The 19,276-nt window shown below is 38.6% G+C and overlaps 1 protein-coding gene across 11 annotated transcripts in view; it reads right to left on the reverse strand.

The window, feature by feature from the left end:
- Positions 1–223: 223 nt before the first annotated feature.
- The window catches only part of SGTA (small glutamine rich tetratricopeptide repeat co-chaperone alpha), a 47,206-nt gene continuing 28,153 nt past the window's right edge, over positions 224–19,276 (reverse strand). For 6 of the 11 annotated variants that reach the window (XM_056822221.1, XM_056822225.1, XM_056822224.1 and 3 more), the window contains 8 exons: positions 16,036–16,135; positions 12,706–12,810; positions 10,196–10,334; positions 9,272–9,334; positions 8,933–8,970; positions 8,515–8,604; positions 3,462–3,585; positions 224–1,786 (listed from right to left, as the gene is read on the reverse strand). In XM_056822221.1, the coding sequence (XP_056678199.1) occupies positions 3,471–3,585; positions 8,515–8,604; positions 8,933–8,970; positions 9,272–9,334; positions 10,196–10,334; positions 12,706–12,810; positions 16,036–16,135 (650 nt within the window). In that variant the 3' untranslated portion in view covers positions 224–1,786; positions 3,462–3,470. The remainder of the gene's footprint in view (positions 1,787–3,461; positions 3,586–8,514; positions 8,605–8,932; positions 8,971–9,271; positions 9,335–10,195; positions 10,335–12,705; positions 12,811–16,035; positions 16,136–19,276) is intronic. The other 5 variants (XM_056822229.1, XM_056822230.1, XM_056822226.1 and 2 more) reach the window with 4 other exon arrangements.

Consider the following 19,276-nt stretch of genomic DNA (forward strand, 5'->3'; position numbering starts at 1 on the left):
GACTGTTCTATGTGCGCGATGACCCTATGGAGGGAAAAGAAAATTGCTACCCAGGCTTACATTTTTCTGAAGCCTGTACAGGTACAACTCCTGAAGCTGGCTGGCTCTGCACAGAGAAACTAAATCAAATCAAACTAAACCAAACAGAAGCCTGAGCCCTGGGCTCAGCCTTCCGGATTGATGGCGCTTGAGAGTGATGACAGGACTTTAGTAAAGACAAATAAAAAGGTCACAATGTATATTTATTCCCCACACGTTACATTCTTCACCACAGTTAAAACTGAAGAGTTAAAAACATTGTGGGTGATGATGGATTACAGGTGATCACCATTTTGTTTCCTGCTAGTCATCTAGAACACTCAAAGCTCATCTATCTCCCCCAAAAGGATCTCTGAAAGCAACAGGGGGACATCTGCCCTTTCTAACTATGGAGCCTTTCTTTCAGTTATCTGACACAAGACTCGGACATTGTCATCAACTTGCCCAGATCCTAAGTTTCATGACTCATATAGCTTTCCATCTTGTCTTCTCTTTTCTCCCCTCACAACTTACCAAACTATGTGATCATGGCAAGTGGAGGCCTCCAGGATTTCAATGAGGTATCCAAACTACTGCTGAGCATGGAAGAGCATTCCATTGCTACATGGACAACTGCAGCCTCCCCCTCCCTGCAAGGTCCCAAAAAATGCTGCTGTTTGCCACCTTCACAAGGCCAGCAGCTGATCCATGCAGGTTGCTGGCTCTGTTGTCCCTTATTTGTCTCACCCTTCTTGCACAGTAGGGGAGTGCAAGATGCATTTACTTGTGCATCTTGTGCAGATGTTCCTCTCCAGTAGAAACCCAAGTGCCCACTATCACTTGTGTGCAAAGGGACAGTGAGAAGGGCAATGGATGGGTGATAAGACTGATACATGAAGCTCAAGTCTCTCCACCTGGTGAATGGAGAACAAATGGGCACCAGGTCTAAATCATGATTATGTGACTAGATGTTTGTGAGATCACTGGCAAAAAGGATCTGAGGAAAAAAACATGTTCCTATCAAAATGCTCAATTTGAAGAAAGTCACAGAAACTGGTCTTACGCACCCCAATAAGACTGCCCCCTCCCCCTCAAAGGTTCATATTAACAAAAGCTTCTTCTATACATATCCACAACTGAACTTTTTCCCATGCACACAGATAATCCAAACTGCCCTGATGCTATCTTTACACCCCAGATTGTAAATGGCAGTGAGCATTATTAGAGCAGGACACTCAGCTGGAGGAGCACTGGGAACACCAGGGAACCTGAGAGGATGTTTGTGTTTAGAAACTGACTTCTAATCATGAAAGAAAATACTTTTTTCCTCTTTAAAAAAACAAAGAGGAGATGAACACAACCCTCAAAGCCCCAGGTAGCCAGTGTACATGGCCCACAAACACAAGATGGTGGAGGCTTCTTAACAGAAAACTTGAAACATCTTGTAAATGGGGCTGAGAACCACCCAGAGGCCCCACTGTAAAAAATACTTCAGTAACTAACTGACTTTCTGAGAGCTAGAAAGAGGGTGGATGCTGGTTTGTGTTTACAGCTTGCTGGCTCTTTTTCGGGAAAAAAAATAAAAAATAAAGAGTCTGGGGAACAGAGGGAAGAAGGAGAGGGAAAGAAAAGGAAAATAAGAATCCATCTTAACATGCAGGTCCAATAATTTTTTTTCTTTTTCTCTCATGGAAATTCCAACTGGAGAAATGGCAGAACACATGGCTTCCAGTCTGTACATTGAAGGACTCAATTCTCAGTGGTGCTGCTGTTAAGAGAACATAAAGCCAGTAAGAATCACAGTAATCTAATCCCATACAATTAGACTTCATTAAATTAGACATCATGCCAAGCCCTGGGATAGGTCTAAGAATGAGAAATATCCTCTGACCCTCAAAATAAAAACATATTCTGAGTCACAGAACCACAGAGTAGGAAGGATCCAAAGAGACCACCTAGTAGAATTTTTATCTGAAACAGGAACCCAGTCTTCCACTATAACAGCCTAACTAACAACTAAGATTGAACACTTTAAGCTTGAGGAATAAATTTCATATTCATTATCTAATCTGAATCTAACAACTATCTTGTGAGGTAGGTCTGTATATTCCAGTTTTACAGATGAGTATACTGAGGCTGGAAGTAATTTGTACAAGTGGTAGACGGTAGGCCCATAATATTAAGTATTGGTTTTAAAGCAGAAGAGTATGGCGGTTAAGTGACTTGCCTAGGGTAACACAGCTAGGAAGTATGTGGGCCCAGGGCCTCCAGTCTCTGGGCCTGGCTCTTAATGAGCCACCTAGCTGCCTTTAGATATGGTTTTCGTAAAGCAAAAGCATAGAGGGCTTATCACACCTCCCTCATTTCAAACCCAAGCCTGAACTGATTCAGCCTCCATTTGAACTTTTTTGGGCTGCCATAGTTCTGAATTGTATTGGATCTTAGAGCTTGTCCACTAAGAACCCCAAGTTTATCTCCTGATTACACAGATTTTTTTTAAATTTAAGCATAGGCAATGAGGAGGCTCTGGCACTATCCAAAAGTGTGTTAAGTCTATTATAAACAATATCCATAAAATTCCCTACATATCTTTAAGAAAAGATGTCATCAGTCAGTGACTATGTTAGAAAGAATCTACCTGGGAATCTAAGCAGGGACTAAATCCAAATAGCAATACCTTGAATATTTTATTGCCTCAATTCTAAAGAATTCAAGCTGTATTTGTGCACATGATGCCACTTTCCCTCATATTATCCCTTATCAAGTGATAAGGAGACCTTTGTCAAGCTCCATTCCCAAGTCTCTCTATGATAAAGAGGTAACTCTTAAGTTCTTGAAGGCTCTGCCATTGGAGGTTAACAAATTCTCTACTGTTACTGAGGACACATTTAGCTACTTATGCAGATGTGTCTCACCAGAAGATGAGCCAACAAGTGAAGAATTTTTTTTAATCCAAAAAAGTAGTTCATGGAGTAGTTGCATACTAAGTTGATGGAGTGTGAGAAAGTCTTTGCAAATCTTAAAGCTTTTTAAGTTAGCTAATATTAGTTAGATAACTGTAGACCAGTCATCTCACCTTTCCTTCTCAGTAAATGGGGAAAATAACACTTACAAATCACAAAAACCACTACTGATTGGTAATTGTAAGCCACCACCATTAATAGGTAGAACAATTAGAACTATCCAAAAATGTTACTGGCTTCCTCCTCATAAGACAAAGGACAGAAACTATTTGTCATAGATATTAAAAGGGGGTTTTCTGCACTGGATGGAAGGCTGAATTAGACAACAAGCTCACAAATGCCCCTCCAAACTATGAGGTTCTGCGAACTGCCTTTGATGGTCAAAAGGGCTGAAATGGGGACCAGAATCCAACTGTTCTGATTCAGCTAAGTCTTCCCTTCATCACTATGCCATGTCACTTCCACAGGCTCCAAACTTGCCTTTGCTTTTCATTCCTGCTGATCATCATTGCTGGCACTGGGTGTCCGACTCCGAATCTGGCTTCTGAGCTGTTCTATCAACTCTGGATTTTGTTGCTGCATCTGCTGAGCAAACTGCTGGCCTCTGAAGAAAAAAACCAAACACATGCAATTAGAAATCTACAAAAAAACAATGCAACCAGAAAGGAGATGAAATAAGAAAAGTTCACTGTCCCAAAGGAAAAAAATAGCAGGAAACTGGATTTCTTAAGTCTTGAGAATCAAACTTGTAAATTAGTATTCACCCTACTATTTCTGTCACTGGTAGTATCATCTTTCCGTTCAGCCATGCTCAAAACTCTCCTGTTATCTTTGATTGCCTTCTTTAAAATGTCCAGATACAATACAGAATCACTGAATTGCAGGCCTGGAAGGGAACTCTCTGACCACCTAATATAACCCCATCTGTAAGAAGATATTTTCCACAATATACCTGACATGTGATCATCCAGGCTTTGTCTGATGAGCTCGGCTAAAGAAGAAACCAATACCTCTGCTCATTCCACTTCTGAATACCTCTAATTCTTAGAAAGGTTTTCAAGTCTAAATTTGCTCCTCAGTAACTTCCACACAATTCATAGTTCTGCCTTCTGAGATCAAACGAAGTAAGTACAATCCCTCTTCCGTGACTGACTTTTGTCATATTTGCAGACAACTACTATGTTACAAATCCTTTCTCCTCCCCTCCCTTCACTAGGCTGAACAACCCCAATCTGTTCAATGGATCTTCAAAGGATCTGAACATGAGACCCTTTACCACTTGTTGCCTTCCTCTGGACAAGTACAGTTTTATCAACATCCTTCCCAAAATAAAGTGTCTAGAACTGGACACAATATTTCAGATGTGGTTGGACCAGTGCAGAAAACAGCATAACTCACTTCCTTATTCATTCCTGGTTACTATGCAGCCTAAGATGGCATTAGCTTTCTTTCCTGGACACAGTAATCACATTGAGGCCTTCATTTGAGTTTGAAATCCACTAAAACACCCAGATTCTTTTCAGACTGCTGGCTAATCATGACCCACCCATCTTATGTTTGTGAAGTTGATATTCTGAACCAATGTGAATAATTGTACATGCATTCAATTATTTTATTAGGTTTGTTCAGGTCGGTCAAGAGGTTTTTGAATTCTCACATACACTCAATTTATTAAATTTTCCTTTCAAACTTTGTGAAATTTCTAAATCTGTCACCTATACCTTTATCTAAACTGCTGATGAAAGTATTAAAGAGCACAGGAACATGGGAAATTCCTCTGAAGACTTCCATTGAAATTGGCATTAAAACATTAATGGGTCTCCTCAGGTCTGACCAGTCAACAGGTTTGAATCCAGGGAGAATACTATTTGTCTGTACTTCATATCTCCACCTTTTCCAGAAGCACAGCAGATGTCGTCTAATGTTTTGCTAAAACCTAGATAAACTCTACATATTTCCCTGATTTCTTCTATTAAAGCCAAGATGACTCTCACCACCATTTCCTTTTCCAGATGTTCATTAACCATCTCTTTATTATAAATGTGCTTGCTAGGAAGTGAAGTCAAATTCACTGGCCTACAATTGGCAGGTGCTATTCTCTTCCCATTTTTGAAAATTAGGACAGTATTTTCATTTATCCAGGCCTGCAGTAGCTTTTTCAAAGGTCACAGAGAGTGGCTTGGTCATCACCAGGTCTTTTAATTCCCCAGAATGAAGTCAACTTGGATCATGTGACTTGAACTCATCATTCATTGAAGGCAGCTAGATACTCTCATGTTGGGTATCAACTCCTTATTTTCCATGTTTGTTCTATTCCTTTCCATAAAGATCTTCCTCCTTGGCAAAACAAAACAAACAAAAAAACCCAGAAGCAAAATACTTGAGCAGCCCTGCCTTCTCTCTGTTTTTTGGTCACTACCATTTTATCTCCTCTGAGTGCCATGTACTCCTTTTCTTCCTCTGATCATCTTCTCTCCCCCAAAATAACTTTAGAAAACTACCCTTATTGTTGCCCTGTGTTCCTTGTCAGCTTTGCCATGCTCAGAATGTTAGCACTACTGTCACTCACTACCAGGACCATGCCACTCTTGTGTAGTCATCCTCCTTGACCCATCCCTTTGCTTTCATTGATTGTACATGGCACAGCTTTTAAAACTAAGTTGGTTGGTGAGTTCCCTGTGCATCCACAGTGGTCTCTAAACAGTCTCCCCTTTTTCTCTTCATTGAAAATAGTTTTTCTTTGTGTCTTCAGAATCACATGGTTGAGCTCTTTCCATTCGTTTTAGATTGACTTCTCCTGTTTAGTTCATAGGATCCTATCTAGTTTTACTTTATTTAAAATCTGCTGTCCTCTTTTTCTCTACCAAAAATTCTAAAATTCAGTGGTAACTATTGGGTTCCCAACATTTCCAGATAAGGCTCAGAGTTGCTAAGTCCTATCTGTTCTTACAACCACAACACTAGTATGCTAGAATACTGCAAGGTCTTAACCACAATACTAACTTTCTTTCTTGTATATTTCCCTGCACCCCTCTGATTTATCTCCCCAATATTTATCAAATAAATCTCTGATATTCAAAACCCTCCACAATCATTACCACTAGTGTTTTTAGATCTGTCCTGCACTAACACATAATCATGTACTCTAAACTCATGCCAAAGAGGACTCCTGCCATTTTCCACTTGTCCCAGGCATTTGCCTTTTCTCACACAGTACTAGTCACCTAGAATGTCTTCCATACTATCTCTGCTATTAAAATCATACCTAACAATATTCAGCTCAAATGTCTGTCACCTCTCCCAATCACTGAGCCTCCTCAAACTGCTCCAATCTTAACTTCCTTTCTTGAACATCAGGTAGCATTCTGTACCTGTTTTATGGACTTGTAAGGTGTGTATGTGTGGGTGAAGTCTTATGTCCTCTCATTATATGTTATCTGTCCTTTTGTGTCATGATGTGTCCTGGGTCATATAATACTGTTCCCTATAATGAAATGGCTGAGGTACCAAACAGCTATATAGGCTTTCTAATTTCCTGAGGATGAGTCTGAGATAACAACCAGTCAAATAAATTTTGCTTAAAGTACTTGAACAAGCCAATTCCAAATTGGCAAGTGTCTTTGGGGAAGACAGATGGCTGCTATTTTCAATTATGACCAAGTGGGAATAAGACTCCTAAGGACATAAGGGGTAACTGGAAAGGAATGGGGGAGGATGGCGAAAACTAATTAGAATAGTTTTAGGAAGCTCATGAGCCATTTAGAATGCTTGAAGTCCCTTTGGTGAGCTAAATGCAACTCTAGTTATTCCTTTCCTCTTAGGAATATGAAATTTTCCCATTTCCCTGGGGAAAATACACTTGCAGTATAAAGGCTGTGAGGCATTTAGGTGGCTCAGTGGATAGAGCACTGGGCTTAGTCAGGAAGGCCTGAGTTCAAATCCAGCCTCAGACACTTACTAGCTGTGACCCTGGATAAGTCACTAAAGCTGTTTGACTAGGTTTCCTAATCTATAAAATGAGCTGGAGGAGGAAATGGCAAACCACTCTGGAATCTTTGCCAAGAAAACCTCCTATAGGGTCACAAAGCATTAGACATGACTGAAAGACTAACAGAAAGGGTCTCAGGAAAAACAGGGAAAGAAGGTAAGTATCAGACAAGATATTTACATACGGTAGTAGTGTTCACCTTGTGGTTTAAGACCACAATCACAGCAGGGCAGATTGCTAAACTGTGTAGATCCAGAAACAGAGGTAGAGAAGAGCCAAGGCAGAGAGAGAGCCAAAAGCAAAGACAGAAAGAGAAAGTCAGAGAGACAGAAAGAAACCACTTTCCTCACCAGAGTATAATAAAGAAAGTCCTGAGCCAAGGGCAAAATTTTTCCTAAATCAACTTCAAGGAAAATCTTTTACAGCTTCTAACTTGTATTAGTTATTTCAATATATTTCCCTATCCCTAAAATTCTAATAAGATTTCCTTGCTGTTATAGAATTTAGTATGTTATACCACAAATAAAGTTATATACAACATAACATATAAGTGTTTAAAAAAAAGTACTAGTGGCACACTTATGTAAGGTTTCAGGGTGAAAGGTCATCACTGGGGGGTGGGGGGGAGGAGAATCAAGTTGGTTTCCTATAGGTGGTATTTGAGGAGTGCTTCAAATGATAAGTAGGGACCCAATGGCAGAAGCAAGAGTACATTCTTGGAATAGATAAGTCAAAGAAGGTGTGGAATGAGCAAGTGTGTACTAGAGATTGAATAATTTAGGTTGGCTATAGCTTGGCAGTCCATGGGAAAAAGGGTGGATTGTGAGGGAACCTGGAAAACCTGACTAAATAAGAAGTTTGAAGTTTAGTTAGTATGCACTAACTAAGAAGCTACTGGAGGGCTCTGAGATGATGAGACAGTTCTCATTAAGTCTAACTAAGGAAGCAATGTTACTACCAGAGCTAGCAGAAGGATGACGTAGGGGACTCACTGTAAAAGCCCAGATGAATGGTCACAGGTGTTGGGGGTGGCAGTGGAACTAAAGGAGAGGACTACAAGCACAATACCTCACACACATACTTAGGAAAAGGCTGCTCGATAGCGTTCCTTCATATTGACTCTAGGCCAGCCACCCAACAAGTTCAGGAGAAAGAAGAACGGTGCTCTGGTGCTTGTTCATGTCTTTTGAGTGTCCAAACTAACCCCTTCTTTGGCTATGTACAAACTGCTAGGACTGCTTGGAAACCATCATCTTCAACAGCATGACAAGTGAAGTGACGGAGCTAGCCCAGAACCCTTCTCCGAGCAGGACCCAGGTCATCATTAGTTAGTGGCTTCAGTGAACCTGGAAGGCCATGGCTGAAGTCCAAGGCTGCCTACTGGTGGGAGATTAAGGACATTTGGTCTCATTATGTGGGGTTGGTTGGCGCTTGTTTTTCCGTCTGCTTCTCCTGCTCTACAGATGGACTTGATCCAAGGTGGCTTTTTTCCACTTTTAAGGCTCTGCTTCATCCTCCTCCCCTAACAAAGGCAAATCAACTTACGCCTGGATGAGGCTGGCGAGGTCATTTGGAGAAGGGCTGGCTCCGGCACCTCCCAAAGGATTGTGGCCACCTGATATCATCCCAGACATGCTGCAAGGAGAGGATTTATTACTCACAAATAGGCCAACTCTGGTCCCTCTGATTCCAGGACTTTGGCAGGACAGACTCTTACAACAGACTTGGTAAAGAATTAAGGCTAATCCTTTTCGGATCCTTTGCTTTCCCTAGTTTGAGTGGCTCCCTTGCTGGAGTCTGGCAGGCTCCCTGGAGATTCAGCAAGTTTTTCAGTATGCCCATTTCTCCCACCTTCTCCTATAACAAAACTGCCTACGAATTGTTGTCACATTTCCCAAGATCACATCCAGCTTTAAGATCTTAAAAAGGCTTTCAAAAGAACAGGCGAGAGAGTATTACTTACAGTTGCTGTACTTGAGGATTATTCATGAGGTTTGATGCCTATTAAAGTAAAGAGTTCAATTGTTAGAAGGCTTGCCATAATCATCTTGACCACCCACTATAAATCTATGGGTTAAATAGTAGCATTTTATTCTTTTAATCAATAATGAGAGAAAAAGGAAGTTCAGAACACACCCACCCACAAGAAGTTCCAATCAATAGTTAAATCCTCTATAATTAGATAAACTATCTAGCTTATCAACACAGAGTTTTTATGATTACAACATATAAAATAATGAAATGTACAAATTCCCCCATCTATAACATAAGTAAATGTATGTCATTCTAGTGAAATCATTACCATACTCATGAAGCCTGGGTTATTCAGCAAGCCAGCTAGGTCAAAGCCTCCAGTGCCTCCTGTCTGCAAAGACCAGAAACAGACTTTTTATTAGATGGCACTTGGCGATGGGATGTTGAACTGCTCCACAAACAAAAATATAGAGATGAATAGTTTTAAAAGTAGAATTCTATTCTACAACAGCCTGACAGAGAAACCCTGAATTCCAATGTCTTAAGAGGCACAAAATAGAGAATGAGAGAAGCCATAAGGGATTCTCAAGAGAGCCCCTCTTTTGCATTTCATTCAAGTCTAGTATCCCACCCATTTTAAGAGGGACCTTGGAGCACGGTCAAGGGGAAGGTAGTCAGGAGAACCTAAAATTTCATCATATAGGAAGCTGTTGAGAAACAAAAGTTATTTAGTCTAGAATAGAAAAATGGAACGGGGAGAGGGAAGGGAGAAAGGGTTGCCATGGTCAAATATTATAAATGCTAAGGGATTCGATTTGTTCTGCTTGGCCCTAAAATGCAATGAGTAGATTTCCAACTCAACATAAAGGAAAACCTAATAATGAGAACTATCTCAAAATGGAATAAGATTGATAGTTAATGAGTTCTCTGTCACTGCAACTATCCAAACAGAGACTGGAGAGAACCTTGCTGGGTACTATATATGATTTAAGAGGTTGAACCTAAACTTCTATTCTATGAGATTTTAAGGATTCTGGGAAAAGCTAAAAAAATAGTCAGGGAAGTGGACCAACAAGATGCCTTTAAAGGCTACCAGATAGTGAGTTTTAATCTATGACATCACCTCACATATATTGTTATTTATCTTTCTAAATGGATAAATGTAAAAAGTCTTTCTCTCTCATACTGAAGTAATCCCCATGAAATCTTCACAAAGATCACACAGAAACACATAAGAAGTCCAGGAACTTACAGGGCTGGGTGTTTCTTTCATTTTCTGTTCTGCGATCTTAAGGTTTGATTTGTATGTGTCATTATCTGGATCCAACTCCAGGGCCTTCTTATAGTACACCACAGCCTCTGTGTGCTTGTTTAAACTTGAAAGTGCTAAGCTGGACAGGGGAAGAAGGAAAGTCAATAGCTTTGATCAGGTCTAGGGAAAAAAGAGGGCTCCTATGCTATACCCTCCCCTCCCACCAACCCCTCTGCTGCTGCCAGAGGCTAGCCTTAAGCTCCTTATGATTCACCCAGTATCAACACTTGCCCACTCTAGGGAAGTTATAAAGCTGAGTAGCAGAGTCTGCCCTTCAAGGTATTTATGATCTAACCTGAAGGAAATACCCACAGGTAAGCACAATAATACTCTGAGAGCAAACTGAAGTGCAATTTTTTCACCCCCCCCCCAACATGGCTAATATAGAAATGAGTTTTATATGATTTCACAGAGGCATCGGATATCATATAACTTGCCTTCTCAATGGCTTGAGGAAGGAGTGGAGGGGGAAAATTGTGGAACTTTAAAAAAGTAAATATTTAAAAGATATGGGTTCAGATAAAACTTATGAGGGAAGGTGAGAGAGAGGATGCTTCTAGATTTGTTCTTGTAGGCAGGAGGTGCTTTTGGGGAAGGGACAGTCAGGGAAGAGATAGCCTATCATCAGAGGCTTGAAGGACCCATGTAATAGAGGTGCTTCTTAAATAAGAAGGGTTAAATTTCCACCTGTCAGTCTTCACATACATAAAAGTTCATTCCAAGAATGTTTTTTTGGGGCCCAACTCAGCTGGTAAGACAACCTCCTTAACTCTTATGAGAACCCGCCTACATTAATTCAGACAAACTCTACATTTCAGGGAATGCATTAACTAATTAGAAAATAGTAATGAAGTTGGGTGGCACCATGGTAGAGTGCTAGGTTTGGAGTCAATAAGATTCATCTTCATGAGTTCAAATCTGGCCTCAAACACTTCCTAGCTATGTGACCTGGGCAAGTCATTTAACCCCCCAGTGCCCAGCCCTTACCACTCCTCTAAGAGCTAATATATATAATGCTGAGTCTAAGACAGAAGGTAAGGTTTAAAAGAAAAGGAAAGCATGTTTTTAGAAACTGAAGAGATGTTCATCAATCGGGGAATGGCTCAACAAGTTGTGGTACATGACTGATGGCATACTAGCATGCTTTAAGAAATGACAATGGGAATGGTTTCAGGAAAACTGGACTTACATGAACTGAGGCAAAGTGAAGTGACTGAATTAGGAAAACATCATATACAGTAACATTATGTTAATAACAGTATATTACAGTAACAGTAATATTATGATGACCAATTGTGAAAGAACTAGATCCTCTGATCAAAACAATGATCTAAAGGAATCAGGTGAAAAATGCTAGCCAACTCCAAAGAACTGATGAACTCTGAGTGCAAATTGAAGTGTAATTTTTTTCATTTTTTAAAACCTAAGTTGTGGACTTTAATCTTGTGTAAATTAGCTTCACTCTCTTCTACTGCCAGAGATCAATCCTCATTCACATTATGAGCAACATTAATTGCAGCAAGGGAGCCTAGCCCTACAATTAGGACACAGTGCAAATCCAGCCCTATCAATGAATGTTCTGTTCTACTAATGACAAGTTCTGACATCTCCCTGTGTAAAGAACAGGACATTAGAAAATATTTTTATCTTTGAGTAAATTAAATAATAATCAGTAATAAGGGAACTGGAGAGGATGGAGGTGGTAGACAATCTATGATTTTTGCATCAATATTTAGCGACTTTTATAAAGGCAAACTGCTAATGCCACACTCCAGTTTTTTATGGCAAGAGCAGTGTGATCACTCCATCCAGTCCTTACTAAATACACAACAAAGAAAATCAGAAATCATTTACTGCCATCCATATATGCTAAGCCCTGAAAGGGACATCTGACACAACAATTTTCAAAGGATGCTGACTCCTATCCTAGCATCTAGTTACTTGAGAGGCAGCATAGTCTAAAGCAGTAAGAAATTACCAGGAGGCCTAGATATGAACTTGGCTCCATCCCTCTGTGTGATCTTGAGTGGGTCATTAGACCTCAATGGACTTCAGTTTCCCCACTTGTAGAATGAATGACTCAGACCAGATAACTTCAGGAATCCTTCCCAATTTGAATCTCCTATATTTGCATGGCTATACTGAGCTGTGTAGAGGGATGGAAAGTGGAATACTAGGTGTTCCATGGAGTCCTTATCTATTTTTAACTACAGCAAAATTTAAAACTATCTACTTTCGTGGATTAAATAATCTTTGCAAGAGGAGTGATCTCCAAGATTCTGAGATTCAAAAAAAGGAATGAGATATTCGTGGGAAGGTTTTTAACTTGATTAAGTCTGTAAAAGATACTTTATTAATCAACGATGGTCCCACAACCAAGGCCAAAACCTTTGTTCTTATCCTCAGCAAGTAAGCCTTCCCTCTGATGGAAGAACATTTCTAGTACTCACCCCATTCTGCCATATGCTTTGCTGTAATAGGGATCTATACCAATGGCTCTTTCACAGTCTCTCACGGCACCTGCATAATTTCCAAGTTTGCTGTAAGCAGCAGCTCTGAGGAAGATACAAGCAAAGTGGGGGGAAAAAAACCTCTGAAACCACCAGCAACATATCTACTCACTTCTTCAGATGACCAGGGTTCTCCGTACAGCAGTTAGACGAGGTCACTTACATACAGATTACATAATATACAGTTGATATATAAGCCATTATACCCGAGTTTGTTTCTTCATCAAACCAATTTAATTCAATAAGCATTTATAAAACACCTACTATGTGCTACATTGTTAGATGCTAGGACAATAAAGGCAAAAAGGGAAAGAGTTCCTAGCCTTGAAGTACTTACATTCTTTTTGTTTTGTTTTTTAAACCCTTACCTTCCATCTTGGAGTCAATGCTGTGTATTGGTTCCAAGGCACAAGAGTGGTAAGGGCTAGGCAACAGGGGTCAAGTGACTTGCCCAGGGTCACACAGCTGGGAAGTGTCTGAGGCCAGATTTGAACCTAGGACCTCCCATCTCTAGGCCTAGCTCTCAATCCACTGAGCTACCCAGCGGCCCCCTACTTACATTCTTGAAAGAAATAAAAGAACTAGGCCAACATCCAGAACCAAAGATCTGACTTTATTTTGTGGGCATAAAAATATAGAACTCAGAAGCCTACAAGCCACTTCTTGTCTATGTGGCATGAAACATCTGCTATCTAAATGACAATAGGTTTCACAAGTTTTGGACAATTATTCAACAGAAATTACTAACAAGATCAAGTATTCAAAACATGTTCATAACATGTGGTCTTGAACATTGATGAAATAAGTTAACAAATTCCAGAAAGAGGGGTTATGACCAGAGCACCCTACCCTCTCAGCTCACTTGGTTAAGATACTGCAAGAGTAAGCTAAGGGCCCAGTTTCCTCATGTCACAACCTCGAGTGTGTGGCAAGGAAAGGGAAAGTGGTCAGGCACTTTCATCACTGCAGAAGTTCTTAATACTATTTCTCATTATTATTACATCTTACTTAAATCACCTTTAAACAGTTTATCAGACTATTATAGAGGAATCTTTGTAAGTGATTTAAAGCTACTGAATTAAATTACTTCTTATATTCAACACGGGTTCTTTGTAAAAATGTAGAGAATACCGCCTGTGGAACTTCCCTACCTCACAAAGTTATTACAAGGCTAAGTTAAGACCTTGGAAATAAAGTATCTGCAAACCTTAAAGCCCTATATTAATGTCAGTTAGTATTATTACAATGATTTCCCTAACATCACTAATCTCAACGTCTCTGAATCACAAATACTCTCTCTTGATAAACACCATATCTAGAAATGAACAGATCCATGTAAACACATTTGCTCTCAGAAAGCTTACACTCTAGTGGTATAGTGGAAAAAAAAAACCAACAGACTAGACTAGAGTCTGAGACCCAGCTTACCAACAAGGTGATAATGTCCCACACTTCTCTTGAGGCTGTTTTTCTCATCCATGAAATGGGCATAATAACACCTGAACTATCTATCTTCTCAGGGTTGTTGAAGGAAATATGCTTTGAAAGTGCAGAGAACTATTTTGGTAAATCTGAATGAGTTTTATTAAAGCTATACCCCAAAAGAGAAACATGAGATGTGAATAATCGGAGATGTCGAAGTATGAAATGAGGAGGGCTGAGCTATAATATTTGTTAACAAGAAACATGGAATGGGAAACCTCTGAATGAAGTATTCTGCCCTGCCCTCATCTCCAACTTGCTTTACAGTTTGAAAGCATTTAATAAATTATCTGACTTAATCTTCACAACAACCCAATAAGGAAATAAATGATCACCATTTTAGAGATGAAGAAATTGATAGTGAATGAGGTTAAGGGCCTTGCCCAAGGACACATAGTTCATAATAAGTATCTGAGACAGGAGGTGAACTCAAAAAGTTTCCCCAACCCTAAAATCAGCACTCTATGCACTATGCCACCTAATTGACTCTATTGTCAATATTCAAGATTTGGAGCTATTACTCTATCCAAAATCTTTGAACTGAGCTCCTGAATTTGTTGGATGAACTGTACTTACTCCTTTGTACCCTAGGTTCTCAGTCTGGATTCCAGACCCTTTTTGTTTATCTGACCCTAGTAGGCTTGAAGAGTCCCTGTCTGAATCTAGAGAGCCTCAACTGGCTGATCTCATGAGAACATAAGCACTGAACATTGCCACATCTGCTCCCATTCCATCAAACGCAGAGTTATCAAACCCATCTTAGTGGAATCAAAGTCCCAGAGTGAAAAGTAAGATAGTTATTGTTATCTGCATTTGGTAACAGAACTAATTACCAGGCTACTACTATATGATGCTCCTCCCTCTACAATAGGCGTTCTTAACACAGGGTCCATGGATTGATTTTTAAAAAATATTTTGATAACTGTATTTTAATATAATTGGCTTCCTTTGTAATTAAATGTATTCTATTTTATGTATTCAAAAATATGATTCTGAGAAGAGACACAAAGAAGTCACCATGCTGCCTAGCATAGGGACTAGGACACACAAAAGTTAAGAATTCTTACATTAGAAACTTTATAAAACACCAAAACTCAAAATTTAAGATTATTACTATACCCCCATTATTAATTATGACAGAATTACTAACATCTTCTTTAAAATACTCAGTTTGATCAATATTACTGTTATTCTAAAAGACAACTAACTACAAAGCTAAAGTATTAAGCACATGTCTTTGGCATGGTGTATTACCAATATCTATGTAACAAAGAAATTCATATTTTTAGTCAGAAGATCTCTATTCAAAAGTCCTCCCTCTACTCCTTCCTTTGTGACCATGGCCAAGTATATTCACTCTCCCTGGACCATAGGTTCCTCATCAGTAAACTAATGGTAATGGACTAAGATGATCTCTAAGGTTTTTTTCCATTTCTAACATTGTGTGTGACTCAGGTTAAATCCTAGTTCTGATTTTAATTAGCTATAAGATTGTGACCAAATTACTTAATCCAAACCTATGTGTAAAGTTATGTGTTTAGGTGATGGAGATATAAAAGTAAAATAAACCGAGTCACTATTTCCCAGAAAAGTTTTCCTTTTCTCCACCTGTAATCTAACATAACTTACCTCATCATTAAGTTAGGAGGCTCAAATGAGATAAGTGAAAGTATATATGTGATAATTATTTTTGGTCTTTTGGAATTACAACAAAGTTCACTGTTTTAACCAGAATGCAAAACATGTGCTTCTTTCTGCCCCAATTCTAGTTGACAATGTAGTCAGTACCTGTTGCAAAAATACACTGCATTGGCTGGATTTAATTCAATTGCTTTTCCATAGAAAGACACTGCTGCTTCAAAATTTTCTATTTTCATTTGTTCATTTCCTAAAGGCAAAGAAAATATATAAACATTATATGTAGGACATAATGAACCGAGTGTTTTCGATGGCATTTTTATTCTTCATTTTTTTATTACTTAGATTTATTATTTTTAGATAACATTTTTATTCTTCATTAGCTGAGTCATGTTTTAGTGAAAAGTTTTCAATTGTTACTTTGCATCTCTAAATTAAATTCACTTATTCAACACTTATGGCACACATAGTCCTGGGGAAGATGCAGTTAGATAGGACATGGTCTGTATTCTCAAGGAGCTTATGTTATAACAGGGGAAATGAGACAGAAACCCAGAAAAATACATACTATTAGATAAAGTGTTTTAGAATGGCCAAAAAAAAGTCATATTGGGTCAAAGGTGAAAGTCATATGGGATATTTGCTAATATGCAAATCTTGCTTTTCTTCAGAAATGCCATCTCCTAAAGTCAACAACAACTAAAATTATACATGAATTTCTATGTCCCAGGCACTATGCAAAGTGCTTTACAATTATTATCTCATTTTATTCTCAAAACAACTCTCAGAGGTAGGTTCTATTATTATTCTCATTTTATAAATGAAGGAACTGAAGCAAATAGAGTTCAAGTGACATAGTCAGGGTCATACAGCTAGCAGGTATCCGAGGCCTTATTTGCCCACTGCCCTATACATTGTACCACCAGCTGTTCCAGGTATGAACTAGCATCTCACACCATATAACAAGATAAACTCCAAATGGATATGTCTTAGACAAAAAAGATGATATAACAAAGAAATGAGAGGAGCAAAGAAGAAATTACCTTTCTGGGCTATGGAGGAGGGAAGAATTCAAAATCAAATGGAATAAAATGGTTCACACATTAGATAAAATGTATAAATTCTAATGTATAAAATTTAAAAGTTTTTGTACAAACAATATGTATGCAATTTTTTTTCTCATAAAAGACTAATATATCCAAAGCAGAGAAGGAAATATCTCAAATTTTGAGACTAAATGCCATTCTCTAATAGATAATGATCAATGGATAAGAACAGGGAGTTTCCAAAAGAAGAAATCTAAGCTATTAATAACAAATGAAAAATATTTCAGATTACTAGAGAAATGCAAACAAAAGTAATTTCTTCGGTTCCATTTCACATCCAGCAGATTAATAAATATGACAAAGAATGAAAAAGTGTGTGTGGGGGTGGGTGGGTGGGGGGGGGGGGGGGGGGGGGAGACAGGAAAACAGGCACACTAATGCCTTTCTGATGTAGCTATGAATTGTCCTGACCATTCTGTAAAGCAATTCAGAACTAGGCATATTCTATTTCCAAAGAAATCAAGGAGGAGGGGAAAAGAATCTACATCTTCAAAAATATTGAGAGCAGCTCATTTTGTGGCAGCAAAAAGCTAGGAACTAAGGAGATACCCACTTATCGAGGAAGAGTTAAATAAATTACAGTCTAAAACAGCTAGCATTGAGGTTAGCTAGGTAGCTCAGTAAATTGAGAGCCAAGCCTTGAGACGGGAGATCCTAGGTTCAAATCTGGTCTCAGACACTAGCTGTGTGACCCTGGACAAGTCACTTAACCCCCATTACCTAGCCCTTACTGCTCCTCTGTCTTTGAACCAATTCATAGTATTGATTCTAAGATGGAAGGTAAGGGTTTAAAAAATAAAAATAAAAATAAAATAATTAGTATTTATGTAAGTACTTTAAGGTTTGCAAAGTGCTATATGTATGAAAAATTATTGTGCCATTAAGAAATGACAAAACAGACAGGAAAAAGGGAAGAGAAAGAATAAGCATCATTTATTATAAGGGTGTACTGTGCTCCATGCACTGTGCTAAGTGCTTTACAAATATTATCTCATTTGATCAGTTATAGAGAATTGGGAAGAGCAGTAGAAATAATGTAGAGTGAACAGGACCAGAACAATTTATAAGAGGACAATATTAGAAATAACTTTGAAAATTTTCAGAACTTCAATCAATGAAATGAAAAACCATGATTCCGGAAGACTAGAGATGAAGTATCCTATCTACCTCCTGACACAAGTGAAGGACTCAAAATTTAGAATTAAGATGTATTTTTTTAGATAATATCAAGAAATGTCTTGCTTGACTATGTGTGTGTGTATATATATATATATACATATATATATATATATTTGTTTGTTTGTTAGGAGGGTTTTATAGTTTTTTTCTTTCTGTTATTCAATTGGGGGAAGATGGAATAGGAGAGAAAATGTCTTAATTGTGAAAAAATAATTAAATTGAACCTAAAAAAAAAAAGAGTCCATGAACTAAGTGCTATAGTAATTCAAACGTAAGGGAAGATCATTTATGGTTGGGGATCAGATAAGGCCTACAGAGAAAAGGTGGAATCTGAGTTAAATCTTAAGTACTAGAAATTTTAAAAAGACATCAAGTTAGGGGAGTGGCACCTTCCACAAAAGAAAGCAAGGATAGGATGGTAAGTGATGTTAGTCCCATTAAAGTTTAAAGGAGAGAAATAGTAAGTAATAAACTTGTAAACAAATAATAACACTAGGTTGGGGCCTGTATAATTGAAAATCTGTTACCCTAAAAAAAGAATTACATTTCTCGGGAACCCATTGATTTTCTGTCATTACGTACTTCCTGTAGACAGGGAATAAATATTCAGTGGGGAGTCCTGCTCAGTTCTTTGGCGTACAGCCAGTGTGGTGATGGTGGTGAGTGGGGATTTTGAAATGGCAAATCAGCCATGGGCATGTGGTCTTTATTTTGTATCCTCTTTATTCCTTGATTTCTAATAATCATTTAATAAACCTCCTAAAATATAATATTTTATCATTTGAGATTTAATTTTAAATTTTACAGGCCCCAAATTATGAGGATCCATATTTTTCTTGACATGGTTCAGCCTTCATTTTCAAATATCAATGACATCCCTACGTTATTGGCATGTTTGATTGTGGCTGATCAGAACAATACAAGGTCAGAAGGCACTACCACCAATTGGGCATAAGTGGTTTGTTAGAACATTTAGGTGGAAGTGGCTCTGGATTTGCCCAGTTTGTGTTTCCTTTGTGCTTCTATGATTCTGTTTTACTCATAGAGAACACCTCCTTTGAAGAGGGCACAACATACTGGATAGTCTTGAGTCAGCCATGTCTCAT

The sequence above is a fragment of the Monodelphis domestica genome, chromosome 3, assembly GCF_027887165.1.
Source record: "Monodelphis domestica isolate mMonDom1 chromosome 3, mMonDom1.pri, whole genome shotgun sequence".
Taxonomy (NCBI): domain Eukaryota; kingdom Metazoa; phylum Chordata; class Mammalia; order Didelphimorphia; family Didelphidae; genus Monodelphis; species Monodelphis domestica.